Raw genomic sequence first — 13098 nt, 5'->3', positions numbered from 1 at the left:
CTAGAGGTAAGGACACTGGTAATTTTTTTTAGTCATTTTTAAGTATGATACTTAGATTATTTTACTATATACTATGTTTTAAGAATCACAACGTATAAATATGTTGTTTTGTTGAAAAATAAAGGCAACATAGATAATTTAAATTTTTAAATTATTTTGTTATTAAATAACATAAATACAAATAATATTAACCTTTTGCCAGGTTGTTGAGTTTAATTCTTTCTTTTCTACTATGTAGTTGGTAACTGGAGCTCCACCGTTATCCAATGGTGGATGCCAGAATAGTGTCAATGAATCTCCGTTTAATTCGTCGGCGTAAAAGTGTTCTGGAGGCATAGGTCTGTCTAAGACTTTGACGTGTAATGTTGCCGTATCAAATCCAGACTGGTTTCGTAGCTGTAATCTGTATTGCCCTGCATCTGTTCGTCGGGAGTTTTTAATAACTAAGCTTACGGAATTGCTTGTCAACTGGAATAAATACCATTAAAACCGTTAGAATGCATTTATATATTATGTATTGTAGTAAATTATAAATATTATATTATATACGACATGTATATTACCTGTATGTGTACTCTAGGATCTGAATCATTTATGATTTGATCATTATTGAACCAAGTGGCAGTTGGTAAGGGGAATCCAACGTATGGTATATGAATAGAAAAGTCATCACCAGCTTTAACTGTGATATCCCTTACGCCAGACAAATCTAAACAGGGTTTATTAGGTTGTTCTTCAACTAACACATTTACACTTGGTCGACTGGGTTTCGATCGTCCTGCCTCATTTACAGCCATAACTCTCCATTGGTATTCATCACCTTCTTTTAAGTTTCCAACCTGTTATATCAAGTTGGATATTTTATAATTGTATTTATTTAAGTAATAAATATTAAATAAATACTACCGTGCATAATGTAGAATAAATAGTAGGGCATATCACTTCCGACCAATCGGATTCACCCTTTTTCTTTTGTTCTAAAATATATTCTTTTATTTTTGCCCCACCGTCAAACCTCGGTGCTCTCCAAGATAATACTACACTATCTTTGGTAATTCTGTCTGGTTTTGGTGCTTCGGGAGCTTCTGGTACTTCTACAATAAGAAACAATGTATTTAAAAATTAGGCATAAAATGATAGGTTATCATAAAATGATACATCTATATACTTTTACTTACTCTTTTGTTCTTTAGCCGTAATTGGATTACTAGGCTTACTAGGTTTACCTGTGCCGGCTTCATTAACCGCAAGCACACGAAATTCATAACGATTACCTTCCCTAAGATCTTGAGCAGTGAAATTAGTATTAGAAGTTGGGAAATTATTACATTTCACCCAATCACCACCCCTTTCTCTCTTCTGAACAATATAACCTAATAAAATAGAACAAAACTTAGCACAATAAATACGAATAAATATTAAATGCTAATTTTACCAGTGATGGGTCTTCCACCCGTGTTTACTGGTGGAGTCCAGCTGAGACTACAACTGTTAGGACTGTAATTGGTTACTTCAGGTTGTCCCGGAGCATCGGGTGGATCGAATGGACTTTTGGCCATAATTGGACTTCCTTCCAAGGGTTCCGAAACCCCGTACATATTTTCGGCCTTTACTTTGAACACGTATCGTTTTCCTTCACTCAGACCTTTAACTGTAAATGTAGTGTTTGGACAGAAACCAGGAACAACTTTCCAATTATCCATTCCAAACTCGGACATTTCAATAATATATCCTATGATATTAAATTATATGAACGTAAATAAATGTATATGAATCATTTAACAGATATTAATGTACCAGTAATGTCATTTCCTCCGTCATCTTCAGGAGGTCTCCAAGCAAGAGTAACAGTATCATGCGTTGCTCCCGGGTACTGCAAAGGTCCCTTAGGTGCACTCGGACAACTCACCACTGATACATATATGTCCGCAGAATCTTTTCCGGATGTATTTGATGCGGTTATAGTGTATTTGCCAGCGTCTTTACGAGTAGAATTGTCAACTCGTAGTTTAGTCAAATTACTTCCAGTAACAGACTATAAATATAATATAAAAGTTTGATGAATTAATATTTTGTTTTTTTTGTTTTTTGAGAATAATTAATATTTAACAATTGAAATGCAAATTATCTTACAAGTATACGATTAGTTTCTGGAGGTTTTTCACCGTTTATGACCCATTCGATTCGAGGAGTTGGCGCACCCGAAATTGGTATGCTTATGTTGATCGGCTCTCCAGCTCTGACCTTTATCCGGCCTCCCATTAAGCCTTCTAAATGTAGTTTTGGTTTTTCCCTAGTTAGTTTTGCTGTATATACTTCTGACACCTCACTAGGTTTACTGGAACCAGCAGCATTAACTGCACTTATACGGTATTCATACTGTTTGCCTTCATGTACGTGAGTATCATCGTATTCAGTAGTCTGAAATAAAATATCATAATAAATGAGTTATTACATTCATTTTTTAAAACTATTTACCTTTATTGGTGATCTAGTAATTTTAGCCCACCGACCAGCCGTAGATCTCTCTCTCCTTTCTACGTCGTATCCAACAATTGGTGATCCTCCATTACTCATAGGTGGAGTCCACATTAGCTTAATGTGCTCTTGATCCACTTCAATGGCTTCGGGTTTACCCGGCTTTCCAGGAACGTCTAATGACAATATGGTTTTTAAAATTATTCAAATATGATTTTAAAGTTGAGTGATTTCTTACCAAATTGGTTTTTAGCAATTATTGGTTCAGCTGTAGTTAGAGGCTCAGATAATCCTTGTAAATTTTCAGCCCTAACACGGAACTCGTATCTAGTTCCTTCAATAAGTCTTGGAACTGTGGCATAAGTAAACGCTGGATTTATATATGTTACGGCTGGTACCCAACCTCCTCCATGAGTTAAATCTCGTTTTTCAATAACATAAGCTCTGGAAAAATGATATAAACTTTGAATGTGAGAAACAATAATGAAAATTTTTTATTTAATAAATCTATATACATAAAGCAGACCATCCCTATTCACTAATCAACGCCCAGACCAAAATGCTGGGCCCAAAGACTTGAAATGTTGTATATAGATTTCTTCAGCAATGTATAAAAGGATTTTTCAAAATTCGATCTCTAAAGGGTGAAAAGGGGTATAAATGAAAAAATCACCTAACCAGAACCGCTGAAGCTATGAGAACATATGAAATTTGAACAGTAGTTTTGTTTCATAGTGTAGACACACACTAAGAAAGGATTTTTCAAATTCAAAACCTATCGGGGTTAAAAAGGGTTAAAAATGAAAAAAATCACATAGCCGGAACCACTGAAGATAGGAGTATAGCATTGTGTTAGTAAATTCATTTTACGTGAAAACCCCTTAAGACAGAATTTTTCAAAATTCAACCCCTATAGGAGTTTTTTAACTATATGATATAAAGAAGAAAAATTGTTAGTTTGATCTGTTTAATCTCTGGAACTATTTAACTGCTTTTAAAATTGTTTACCATTAGAAAGCTAAACAACCCCATGAATCTATAGGCTATAGTATATTTTGATAAGTCACCCTTAGTTTTTTTTATTGAAAATTTGAGATTTTGTACAGAAAGAATAATAATATTAAATATATTTTTGTGTATTATATGGTTGTTTTTGGTCATACAATTTAGTATAGAAGAAAAAATTAGCATTTGTTATTAGGTATCAATTTTAAAAATTTGTTTACATTTAAAAAGCTAAAAATACGATAAAATATACTTTTAGATCTGTATTTTCAAAATCTGTTATGGAGATTAAGATAAATCCATGGGAATTTATCACAGAAAGTTTTGATCATGACTAGTCATTTAAATATAAATGACAAATTAACAAAACATTTTGAATCATATAACGTCGGTATTTTTAGTGAGCAACGAAGTGCACTGGAATCAGCTAGTATATCTATATATTAACATAACATTTGCATATTATAAACTAATGTTGCCTTCGCCCTATCATGACTTGGGAACAAAACAGAGCAAGAGAGAAGAAACATAATATAATAGGATGAATTACTACATATTTTTCCATGAAATTGTGTAAAACAAAAACGATTGACGCAATATTGTATTTAAATATTTTCTGTTTTTCACCAGAATTTTAGGGAATTGTTCTTTTTTTAACAATCTCGACATTTAATAACATTCAATTTAGATCAATCTTAAGTCGTATTCACAAATTATAATGTATGTATTAGGTTTTAAAAATAATTTTTGCACGCAATTTAATAATGTTAAATTTTGTAAAAAAAGTTCAATAATCCCCTAGATTGTGAATCAAAAAACGACCTTCTATGTATAACATGATTAAGGAAAATGTTTTTTTTTTATAAATTATGTATTATAATAATTACAAAGCATTGGTAGATAAGTAGGTACTCTGTTGTATAGTAGTTTCCAAGTATGTCATTGTAATTCATTTGTTAGATTTGATTTCGGGGATAAATCATTGCATAACAATTCTGGTGGTGATGGTGTGACATTTTAACATAATTGTATAAATAATAAAATTTAATTATTAAAAACCATTGAATAGTAAATATCACAAAAATTTAAAAATTCAAACACTCATAAAAAATAATGTTACTCTTGGGTAAACTTTTTGTTTTTTTTTAAGTTCTAAACTTCTTGGAAATCTTCTACTCAAATATTTAGCCATCTTAACTATGAAAATAACATTTTTACGAATTCATTACTAAAAATTAAATTGATAATTTTTTTTATCGATGAAAATTGTATATCAAAAGTTAAAATAAAATTTATAAAATTTAAAAACTTTTCCTGATTTTATTTAACTTTAAAACATTCAAAATGTTTTGAAAATTGTATTATAAACATTTGATGATAATTTAAATTATCAACAGTTATTTAATGTTAAGTTTCACCACACTTTCAAAAACTACTGAACATTTTCTATTTTTATCTCTTAAATGGACCACAAGATTCACATTTCTATCAGAAAAGATGGTGATGTCGACAGTTGAAACATTTTATCTACTCAAAATATTGATGACAGATAGAAAAATATAATAGAATAATAAAACAAATATATTTCATTGTAAAAGAAAACAATACATTCGTCGTTAGGCTCAAAATATTTAATATGAAAAAATATTATTAATTGTAGAAAAAAGCGAGTAGAAGAATAAGAGAATCAACATAAAAAATATAGCCTTCATCCAAGGAAGCAGCTCGCTTCATACTCATTAAACATGGACCTGTCGTAGTTAGTTTATAATAGGTCCATGGAATAAATGATTTAATTTCAAAACTTACGTAATTTCACTTCCGCCGTTATCTTTTGGTGCTTTCCAAGATAGAGTTACCGAACCAGCAGTAATATCTTCGTATGTAAGTGGTCCATCTGGTGGTCCAGGTCTGTCTGTAATTATTAAATTAAATTAAATTGAATTAGAATTAGAATTCCATACAATATATTATGTAAATAAAATTAGCATTTTATTTTATTACAGTAAAATATAATTTGTATACCTAATACAGTAACATTAAACGATCCTTCGTCAGTTCCAGAACTATTTTTGAGTAATAAATTATAAGTTCCAGAGTCTACTCGTTTTGAATTTACTCTGTTCATGATTGTGTGGTATCCAATAGAAGTTATTGTTGTTCTGTTATCTGGTTTAAGATCTGATCCATTTACTGTCCATGTTACTTCTGGAGGTGGTTCCCCAATAAAATCTATATCTACGTGTAGAACTGTTCCAGCTCTTATGAAAATGTCTTTTAAGGGAGTCTTTATTTTTGGTTTCACTAAAAAAAATATGTAGGCATTAATATACTACATATTATTAGATTTATGTTTTTTATAATAAGTAACTTTCATGGATTATCTTACAATATCTATTATTCACGACAATTGGGTCTGAAGGATCACTTGGAGGACTAGGTCCAGCTTTATTAGTTGCAATTACCCTAAATTCATATTCCTGTCCTTTGGTTAAATTTGGAATGGTTGCCTAAAATTCCAAAATTATATTATATTCTTGTTAAATTGTATTCTTCAACTTTTGAATTCTTACCTTTGTTTCCTTGCCCGGCACCGTTACAGCATTTACCCAATATGGGCTTCCTCTTTCTTTCTTTTGTATTGAGAATTCAGTGACTGGTGATCCACCATCTGTTTTTGGTTGTTCCCATTGTAGCTCAACAAAGTTCTCATCCCAATCCGTAACCACTGGTTTCTCGGGAGCATCAGGTTCGTCTAAATCAATAAATTTTTCACTAAAAAAATTAAAGTTATGTAATAAATACCATACCGAATTCGTTTCTAGCTATTATTGATTTAACAGTTTCTAAAACGTCTGATTCACCAATACTGTTTACAGCTTTGACTCTAAACAAATATTCACGTTTGTGAATCAATCTTATAACATCGTGGTATAATGATGTTGTCATTCCAGCATCGGACCACGTTCCCCTAGAAATGTCCATTTTTTCAATAACGTAATGTAAAATTGGAGCACCACCGTCGTCAAGAGGTATTTTCCATGTCAATCGGCATCCATCTTTTCTGACATTAGAAACGTCTAATGGACCTTCAGGAGGCGATGGTCGATCTATAAAAATTAATAGATATCAGTACTTAGATATTAGACATATTAAAAGATAAATAATTACAATAAAATCATTAATGAGTTTAAAGATTTTTTTGTTTCTTAAAAAAATATATTCCTTTTACCTAATACAGTAACATGGGCAGAAGCTGAACATTTTCCTAGATTATTTTCTAATGTTAGTGTATAACGGCCAGTGTCATTCCGTACTGAAAATGGTATTTCAAATATAACTTGACTATTGTAAATTTGTATATCCACTCTAGAGCCACTCTCAATTGGTGATTCATTAACACTCCATTTAACGGTTGGTCTAGGAGCTGCCTCAATTGGAACAGTGTAATTTATTTTATTACCAGCACGTACAATCAGATCAGGTAAAAATGTTGAATCTATTACTGGTTCAACTGAAATAAAGAAAATATTATTGTATTTAAAAAAATATCATTTAGGATTCAAATATATTAAGACAATTAAAAAAAAAGAAAACTACGCGTAAGTATTCATGTATTTAACTGAATGATAATGAAATATTATCCACAACTAGAATAATAAACGAAATACTTACGGAATTTTGGTTTACATGTTATTACTTCAGATGCATCACTGGGGTCACCAGGACCACCTTTATTTACAGCTACAACTCGGAATTCATATTCGTGGCCTTCTGTAAGATCCGGGACTGATGCCTTGGTTTTATTACCATTTACTGTCACAGCTTTCTCCCAAGGACTAAAAATAACAAAATTAATTTAAAATATTTAAAAATAAAACAAATGAATATGTATTAATTTTTAGTGCATAGTTGTTTAACTATTTTTACCCATATTTTTCTCGTTTTTCGATAACATAAGATAAAATTTCAGATCCGCCATCTTTCTTTGGCGGAGTCCATTGGAGATCAACAAAGTTTCTTCCCCAATCTAAATAATATTGAATACATTTAAATTATAATATAATATTAATATTATAAACAAAATATTTCTAGTTTTACCAGTTGCTTGAGGTGTGCCTGGTTTATCTGGCTTTCCGTACGGGTCTTTGGCTGTTATACTATCAAATGTAGTTAACGGCAAAGACTCACCGACTTTGTTCACAGCTTTAACTCTGAAGTTATAGTTGTGACCTTCGATCAAATGATCAATCCTAAAAAAATTAAAATAGGCAATTAAGAAAAAACTGTATTTATAATACAATATTGAATATTTTCAATGCTACTATACCTCATTGTTGTACCAGCAGCGTCACCAACTGGAACCCATCTTAATGTATCAGCATCCATTTTTTCAACTATGTAGTGTGTGACTTCTGATCCACCATCATCTTTTGGTGGATTCCATCTTAACACGCATGAACTTTTTGTTATATCGGTTGGATGTAGAGGTCCCTCAGGTGGTAGTGGTACATCTTTTACATTAAAACATATACATTTAATCATCGTTACACGATTAAAATCCTATATAAACTATAATGTACCTATAACTGTCACTTTGACAGCAGCTTTATCCATTCCATGAATATTTTTTGCTACCAAGTAATAAATTCCGTCGTCAGAACGTTTTGCATCAATAATTTTCAGTTTTGTCGAGTGATCTTGATTTATTATATTAATGCTCTCAGTTTTTATAAGCACGTCTCCTCTAAGAGACCATTCTTTAGTTGGAGGAGGTTCTCCGGACACTTTAACATCAAATTCAAACATGTTCCCTGCCCGAACTTTGATATCTGAGAGAGTGTTCCTATCAATATGAGGGGGCACTGAAATATATTTATTCAATAAATACAAAATACTTTATATGTAAATCATGAGCAATAAAGTACGCGTATTTTTGTAATATCATGTTATGTCACTTACACTTTTTGAGTCTAGCAAGGTGAGGTAATGTTGGTTCACTTGCTTCACCAGGTCCTGCTTTGTTTACCGCACGCACCCTAAATTCATACTGATTACCTTCAGTTAAGCCAGGAACAATTCCACTGTTTACATCACCAATTACTTCAGCAGCTTTAACCCACGCTGGACTGTAAAAAACATGATCAAAAAACAGATCTTAATACAAGATTTGATATACTACAAGAAATTAAAACTACCTATACATTAATATATATATTATTTATTAAACTAAATAATGATAATAAGTTTTAAAATTATAAAATACTGTATACTATGTATATAAGTTGTTATATTTGTTGACTAAAAAGTAAAAAAGTCTTTGAAATTAAATTATTTTTAACTTTCTAATAAAATTACAATAATTACATCTAAATTGACCCAATGAAAGATGTAATACGATGACACTAAAGATTTATTTTACTAAATTAATTTTATTTTAATTCCATAGAAAAATTTAATTTAGTAGGTACCGTTATCATGATAATTTTACATTTTATTATGTTATTCGAGAATTCAATATTATTCTCAAAAGAATTTCGAGAATCATACATAATATACAACATTAATACATAAAATATTTCATTGACAATATAATTTTTATCGATAAGAAATATGCTTAAATTATTTTTAATGATATTTATGTTTTATAACAACTATCCTAATCATTATAAATAAATAATAAATTAAAATTTGTTTTACCTGTATTTATCTTTCTTTTCAATTATATAACCAGTTATTGGTGAACCTCCGTCAACCTTGGGTTTATCCCAACCGAGTTCAACGAAATCACTATCAAAGTCTTTGATAATGGGATTTGATGGTTTACTAGGAGTATCTAAAATTAATTAAATTAAATTAAATTTGTATTACTTGGATTTCAGTCAAAATAATAAAATTACCAAATGGATTCTTAGCCTCAATGCTTTGGTTAGCCGTTAACGGGTCTGATTTGCCTTGCTTATTTACTGCCTTTACTCTAAATTTATATTTGTGTCCGGGTATCAGGTCAGTTACTTCAAAGTCAGTAACCGGGCCGTCAGTTTCTCCAGCAGGTACCCAGCGTCCTAAAGCTTCATCTAACTTTTCTATGATATAATTTTCGATTGGTTGACCACCGTTATCTTCTGGCGGTTTCCAACTTAATTTGCATCCTTCAGCATGTACATCGGACACTTTAAGAGGCCCTTCTGGCGCACTTGGCTTATCTATAGTAAGAAAACACATTAAGATTAGAGTTTTAAATTTTACTTTTTACATTTTAGAATAATTATTAATAAATGACAAATTTAAAAACCTGTAATTTCCATTTTTTAAATTAAAATGTGGGTAATATTTTTTAAATATTTAATAACTTTAAAGTATTTACCTAAAACGGTTACTTCAGCGTACGCTGTGTCTTTCCCATTAATATTTTCAGCTGTTAAAGTATAGGTTCCTGAATCTTCTCTTGTTGCCATACGAATAATTAGTTTTGTATTATAATCGACGTGTGTTTGCTTTACACCATCACCTACTCGTACATCTTTGTGATTTTTCAACCATTTTGTTTTTGGTACTGGTTCACCTGTTACCTAGTATGGACATTTACAAATTTAATAATAGATTTAATATAAAAATAAAATAAATATATCTATCCATCAAATTTGATTTAATGAAAATACTGCGTTCATTTTTTAGCATGATTTGTTTTATGAAAAAATAAATTTATAAATAAACAACTTACTTTTATATCAAAACTAATAGTTTGTCCAGCTTTGATTTTAATGTCATTCAAATTTGTACGATCAATATGTGGTGCCATATTACGTGGCTTAGTTACAATCGTGTTGGTTGGATCGCTAGCTTCACCTGGACCAGCTGCGTTTATTGCTTTTACTTGGAATACATATGATTCACCTTCAACTAGATTTGGTACTGTTGCCGTTGTTTTATCAGCAGGTACTGTCAATGCTTTTTCCCATGTTCCTGATTTATCTTTAACCTCAATTAAATAGCCTGTAATGGGAGATCCGCCATCCTCCTTTGGTGGAATCCATTTTAAGTCTACGAAATTCTTATCCCAATCTGTCACTTCCAAGTTACCTGGTTTACCTGGCTCATCTAAAAGTTAACACTCAATAAATACGTTTAAAATTATATAAAACAACTGTATGAGTGTATTACCAAAGGGATTTTTAGCGACAATTGATTCTTCAGTTTGGAGTGGTTCAGATTCTCCTTCTGCATTTACTGCTGTAACGCGGAATTTATATTCTTTACCCGGTGTCAGACTAGTTACCGTTAAAGCTATAAAAAGTTAATTGTTAAAGCTAAATTGCTTAATATTTTATCATTTATTTCAATCGAACCAGTTTCTGGTGATCGTCCACATGGTATCCAACTGCCTTTTTGAGCATCGAACTTTTCTACTAAATAATATTCAATAGGAGTGCCTCCATCATCTTCTGGTCTTTTCCAATTTAATTTACAACCTTCTTTGTGTATATCAGAGACCTGAAATAAGATCGTATTTAAAATAAAACATTTTGATTCAAATATTTGTTTATTGATTTATTACTTGAAGAGGTCCAACTGGTGGCGTTGGTTTGTCTGTAACTGTAACATTTATAACAGCAGTATCTTTTCCAGAACTATTTACAGCAGTTACGGTGTATTGGCCACTGTTATTTCGGCCAACTGGCCTTATAACTAATTTTGTATAATAGTCTATGATTTCTATATTAACATGAGGTTCAGATCTACAACACACAAATTGTAAAATAATTGTTGATAACTGTTTATGTAATTAGTTCAATATTTTTTAAATTTACTTTAATGGCATAGCACCACATCTCCAATCGACGTGAGGAGCTGGTTCGCCTGTAATCACTGCATCTAATTTCAATGAAGATCCAGCTGATAGCTTTACATCCATAAGGTTACGTCTATCAATATGAGGAGCCACTAAAATTGAAAATGTAATATAATTTTTATTTATTTAAATATATGAATGTTTTTAATGTACATTATATTTATTATAATTATTATTCTAATTAAAAACACTAGGTATGTATGCACTTACAGTAACGTGGTTTGGCTATAAAACTAGCACATGGTCTACTAGGTTCACTTTGGCCAGCTTTGTTTACGGCAATGACACGGAATTGATATTCATTACCTTCAACCAGACCATTAACAACTCCTTGAGGTTGTTCATTGATAGTTTCGCCAGCTCTTTCCCATACTCCACTAATAAATAATTTAAAAAATATACAAATATAATATGTTTTGAATAATATTAATATTATTTTAATTAGTTACCTGTATTTATCTTTTTTTTCGATGACATAATGTGTAATTGGCGTACCCCCATCACTAAATGGTTTTTTCCATACTAGGTCAGCATGGTTTTGACTCCAATCGTTAATATCAGGAGCACCAGGTGCTTCGGGGTTTGCTAGATTAAAAATGTTAATTTTATATTAATATATTTGTAGGTAATTTAAGTTATGATTATATTTCATTTGATAACAATAAATATTTTAATCATTATTTATGTTTTAGCTGAATCCTTACTAAATGGATCTTTAGCGACAATTGTAGATAGTGTTTCAAGAGGCTCAGATTCGCCTTGATTATTTAATGCCTTAACACGGAAACTGTATTCATGTCCTGGTATTAAACCAGTGACTTTCATCTCTGGATCTTTAGTACGTCCTACTGGTAACCAAACTCCGTTATCGGGATCGAACTTTTCTACCAAGTATCCCTCTAACGGTTCACCACCGTCGTCTTTAGGTTTTTTCCACTTCAAAGTACATCCATCTTTGTGTACATCTGATACTTCAATTGGCCCTTCAGGCTTAGTTGGTTTGGCTGTAGAATTGAATAATATATATATATTTTTTTTTCTATCAAAGATAGTTTTCATAAATATTTAACTTACAAATAACCGTCACTTCAACTTCTTCTTCGTCTTCGCCATATTTATTAGTGGCTACTATTTTATAAATTCCTGTATCACTGCGCATTGGATTTGAATGATAAAATTTGCTATTATACGGAATATTATCAATTTGGTAAATGCTATTGGTAGAAATAATAACATTATTGAATGACCAAGTTACATCTGGTGCTGGTTCTCCTGATACTTTTACATCATATAAAATTGGTTCACCTTCCCGGATTGTTATAGACTTGAGATTACGACGATCTATTTTTGGTGCCACTAATGAAAGTCAATGGTATAATTAATAAAGATTCATGTTATACAAAATATTTAAAACAAAAAATTACGTACACTTTCTTGGTTTTGGAATTATAGATTCACTTGGTGGACTTGGATCACCTTGTCCAGCTTTGTTTACAGCTCGAATTCTAAATTCATATTCGATTCCTTCTTCCAAATCTTCGGCTCGACCTTTGGTTACTGGTTCTTTCATTTCTCCAGCTTTAATCCACCTTGAAGTACCCTTTTCACGTTTTTCAATTACGTAACCTGTGATTGGAGATCCTCCATCATTGATAGGAGGCTCCCATTCTAAATCAACAAAATCTTTATCCCAATCAACGATCTTAGGTGCAGTTGTTGCACTTGGTTCATCTAAAATACAAAGCGTACAATTATAATTTATG

The 13098-nt window shown here is 31.2% G+C and overlaps 1 protein-coding gene across 18 annotated transcripts in view; it reads right to left on the bottom strand.

Annotated features, from left to right (window-relative positions):
- The window catches only part of bt (projectin protein bent), an 83973-nt gene that overhangs the window by 16662 nt on the left and 54213 nt on the right, over window positions 1–13098 (bottom strand). For all 18 annotated transcript variants that reach the window (XM_015511508.2, XM_089220044.1, XM_015511510.2 and 15 more), the window contains 34 exons: window positions 12764–13066; window positions 12410–12691; window positions 12040–12339; window positions 11785–11920; window positions 11546–11712; window positions 11295–11427; window positions 11042–11222; window positions 10833–10977; window positions 10648–10770; window positions 10208–10584; window positions 9851–10055; window positions 9384–9689; window positions 9184–9319; window positions 8446–8612; window positions 8067–8348; window positions 7814–7997; window positions 7585–7736; window positions 7414–7513; window positions 7159–7322; window positions 6716–6997; window positions 6294–6593; window positions 6057–6238; window positions 5873–5993; window positions 5509–5787; window positions 5293–5398; window positions 2717–2922; window positions 2479–2654; window positions 2134–2421; window positions 1798–2035; window positions 1436–1732; window positions 1179–1373; window positions 907–1094; window positions 564–839; window positions 193–468 (listed from right to left, as the gene is read on the bottom strand). In XM_015511508.2, coding sequence (XP_015366994.2) covers window positions 193–468; window positions 564–839; window positions 907–1094; window positions 1179–1373; window positions 1436–1732; window positions 1798–2035; window positions 2134–2421; window positions 2479–2654; window positions 2717–2922; window positions 5293–5398; window positions 5509–5787; window positions 5873–5993; window positions 6057–6238; window positions 6294–6593; window positions 6716–6997; window positions 7159–7322; window positions 7414–7513; window positions 7585–7736; window positions 7814–7997; window positions 8067–8348; window positions 8446–8612; window positions 9184–9319; window positions 9384–9689; window positions 9851–10055; window positions 10208–10584; window positions 10648–10770; window positions 10833–10977; window positions 11042–11222; window positions 11295–11427; window positions 11546–11712; window positions 11785–11920; window positions 12040–12339; window positions 12410–12691; window positions 12764–13066 — 7253 coding nt within the window. The remainder of the gene's footprint in view (window positions 1–192; window positions 469–563; window positions 840–906; window positions 1095–1178; window positions 1374–1435; window positions 1733–1797; window positions 2036–2133; window positions 2422–2478; window positions 2655–2716; window positions 2923–5292; window positions 5399–5508; window positions 5788–5872; window positions 5994–6056; window positions 6239–6293; window positions 6594–6715; window positions 6998–7158; window positions 7323–7413; window positions 7514–7584; window positions 7737–7813; window positions 7998–8066; window positions 8349–8445; window positions 8613–9183; window positions 9320–9383; window positions 9690–9850; window positions 10056–10207; window positions 10585–10647; window positions 10771–10832; window positions 10978–11041; window positions 11223–11294; window positions 11428–11545; window positions 11713–11784; window positions 11921–12039; window positions 12340–12409; window positions 12692–12763; window positions 13067–13098) is intronic.

This window comes from Diuraphis noxia, unplaced genomic scaffold (genome assembly GCF_037042655.1).
Source record: "Diuraphis noxia isolate RWA-SAM2 unplaced genomic scaffold, SU_Dnox_SAM2 contig0001, whole genome shotgun sequence".
NCBI lineage: Eukaryota > Metazoa > Arthropoda > Insecta > Hemiptera > Aphididae > Diuraphis > Diuraphis noxia.
The sequence above is the reverse complement of the archived record's forward strand: the minus strand, read 5'-3'. Positions and strand labels throughout refer to the sequence as shown.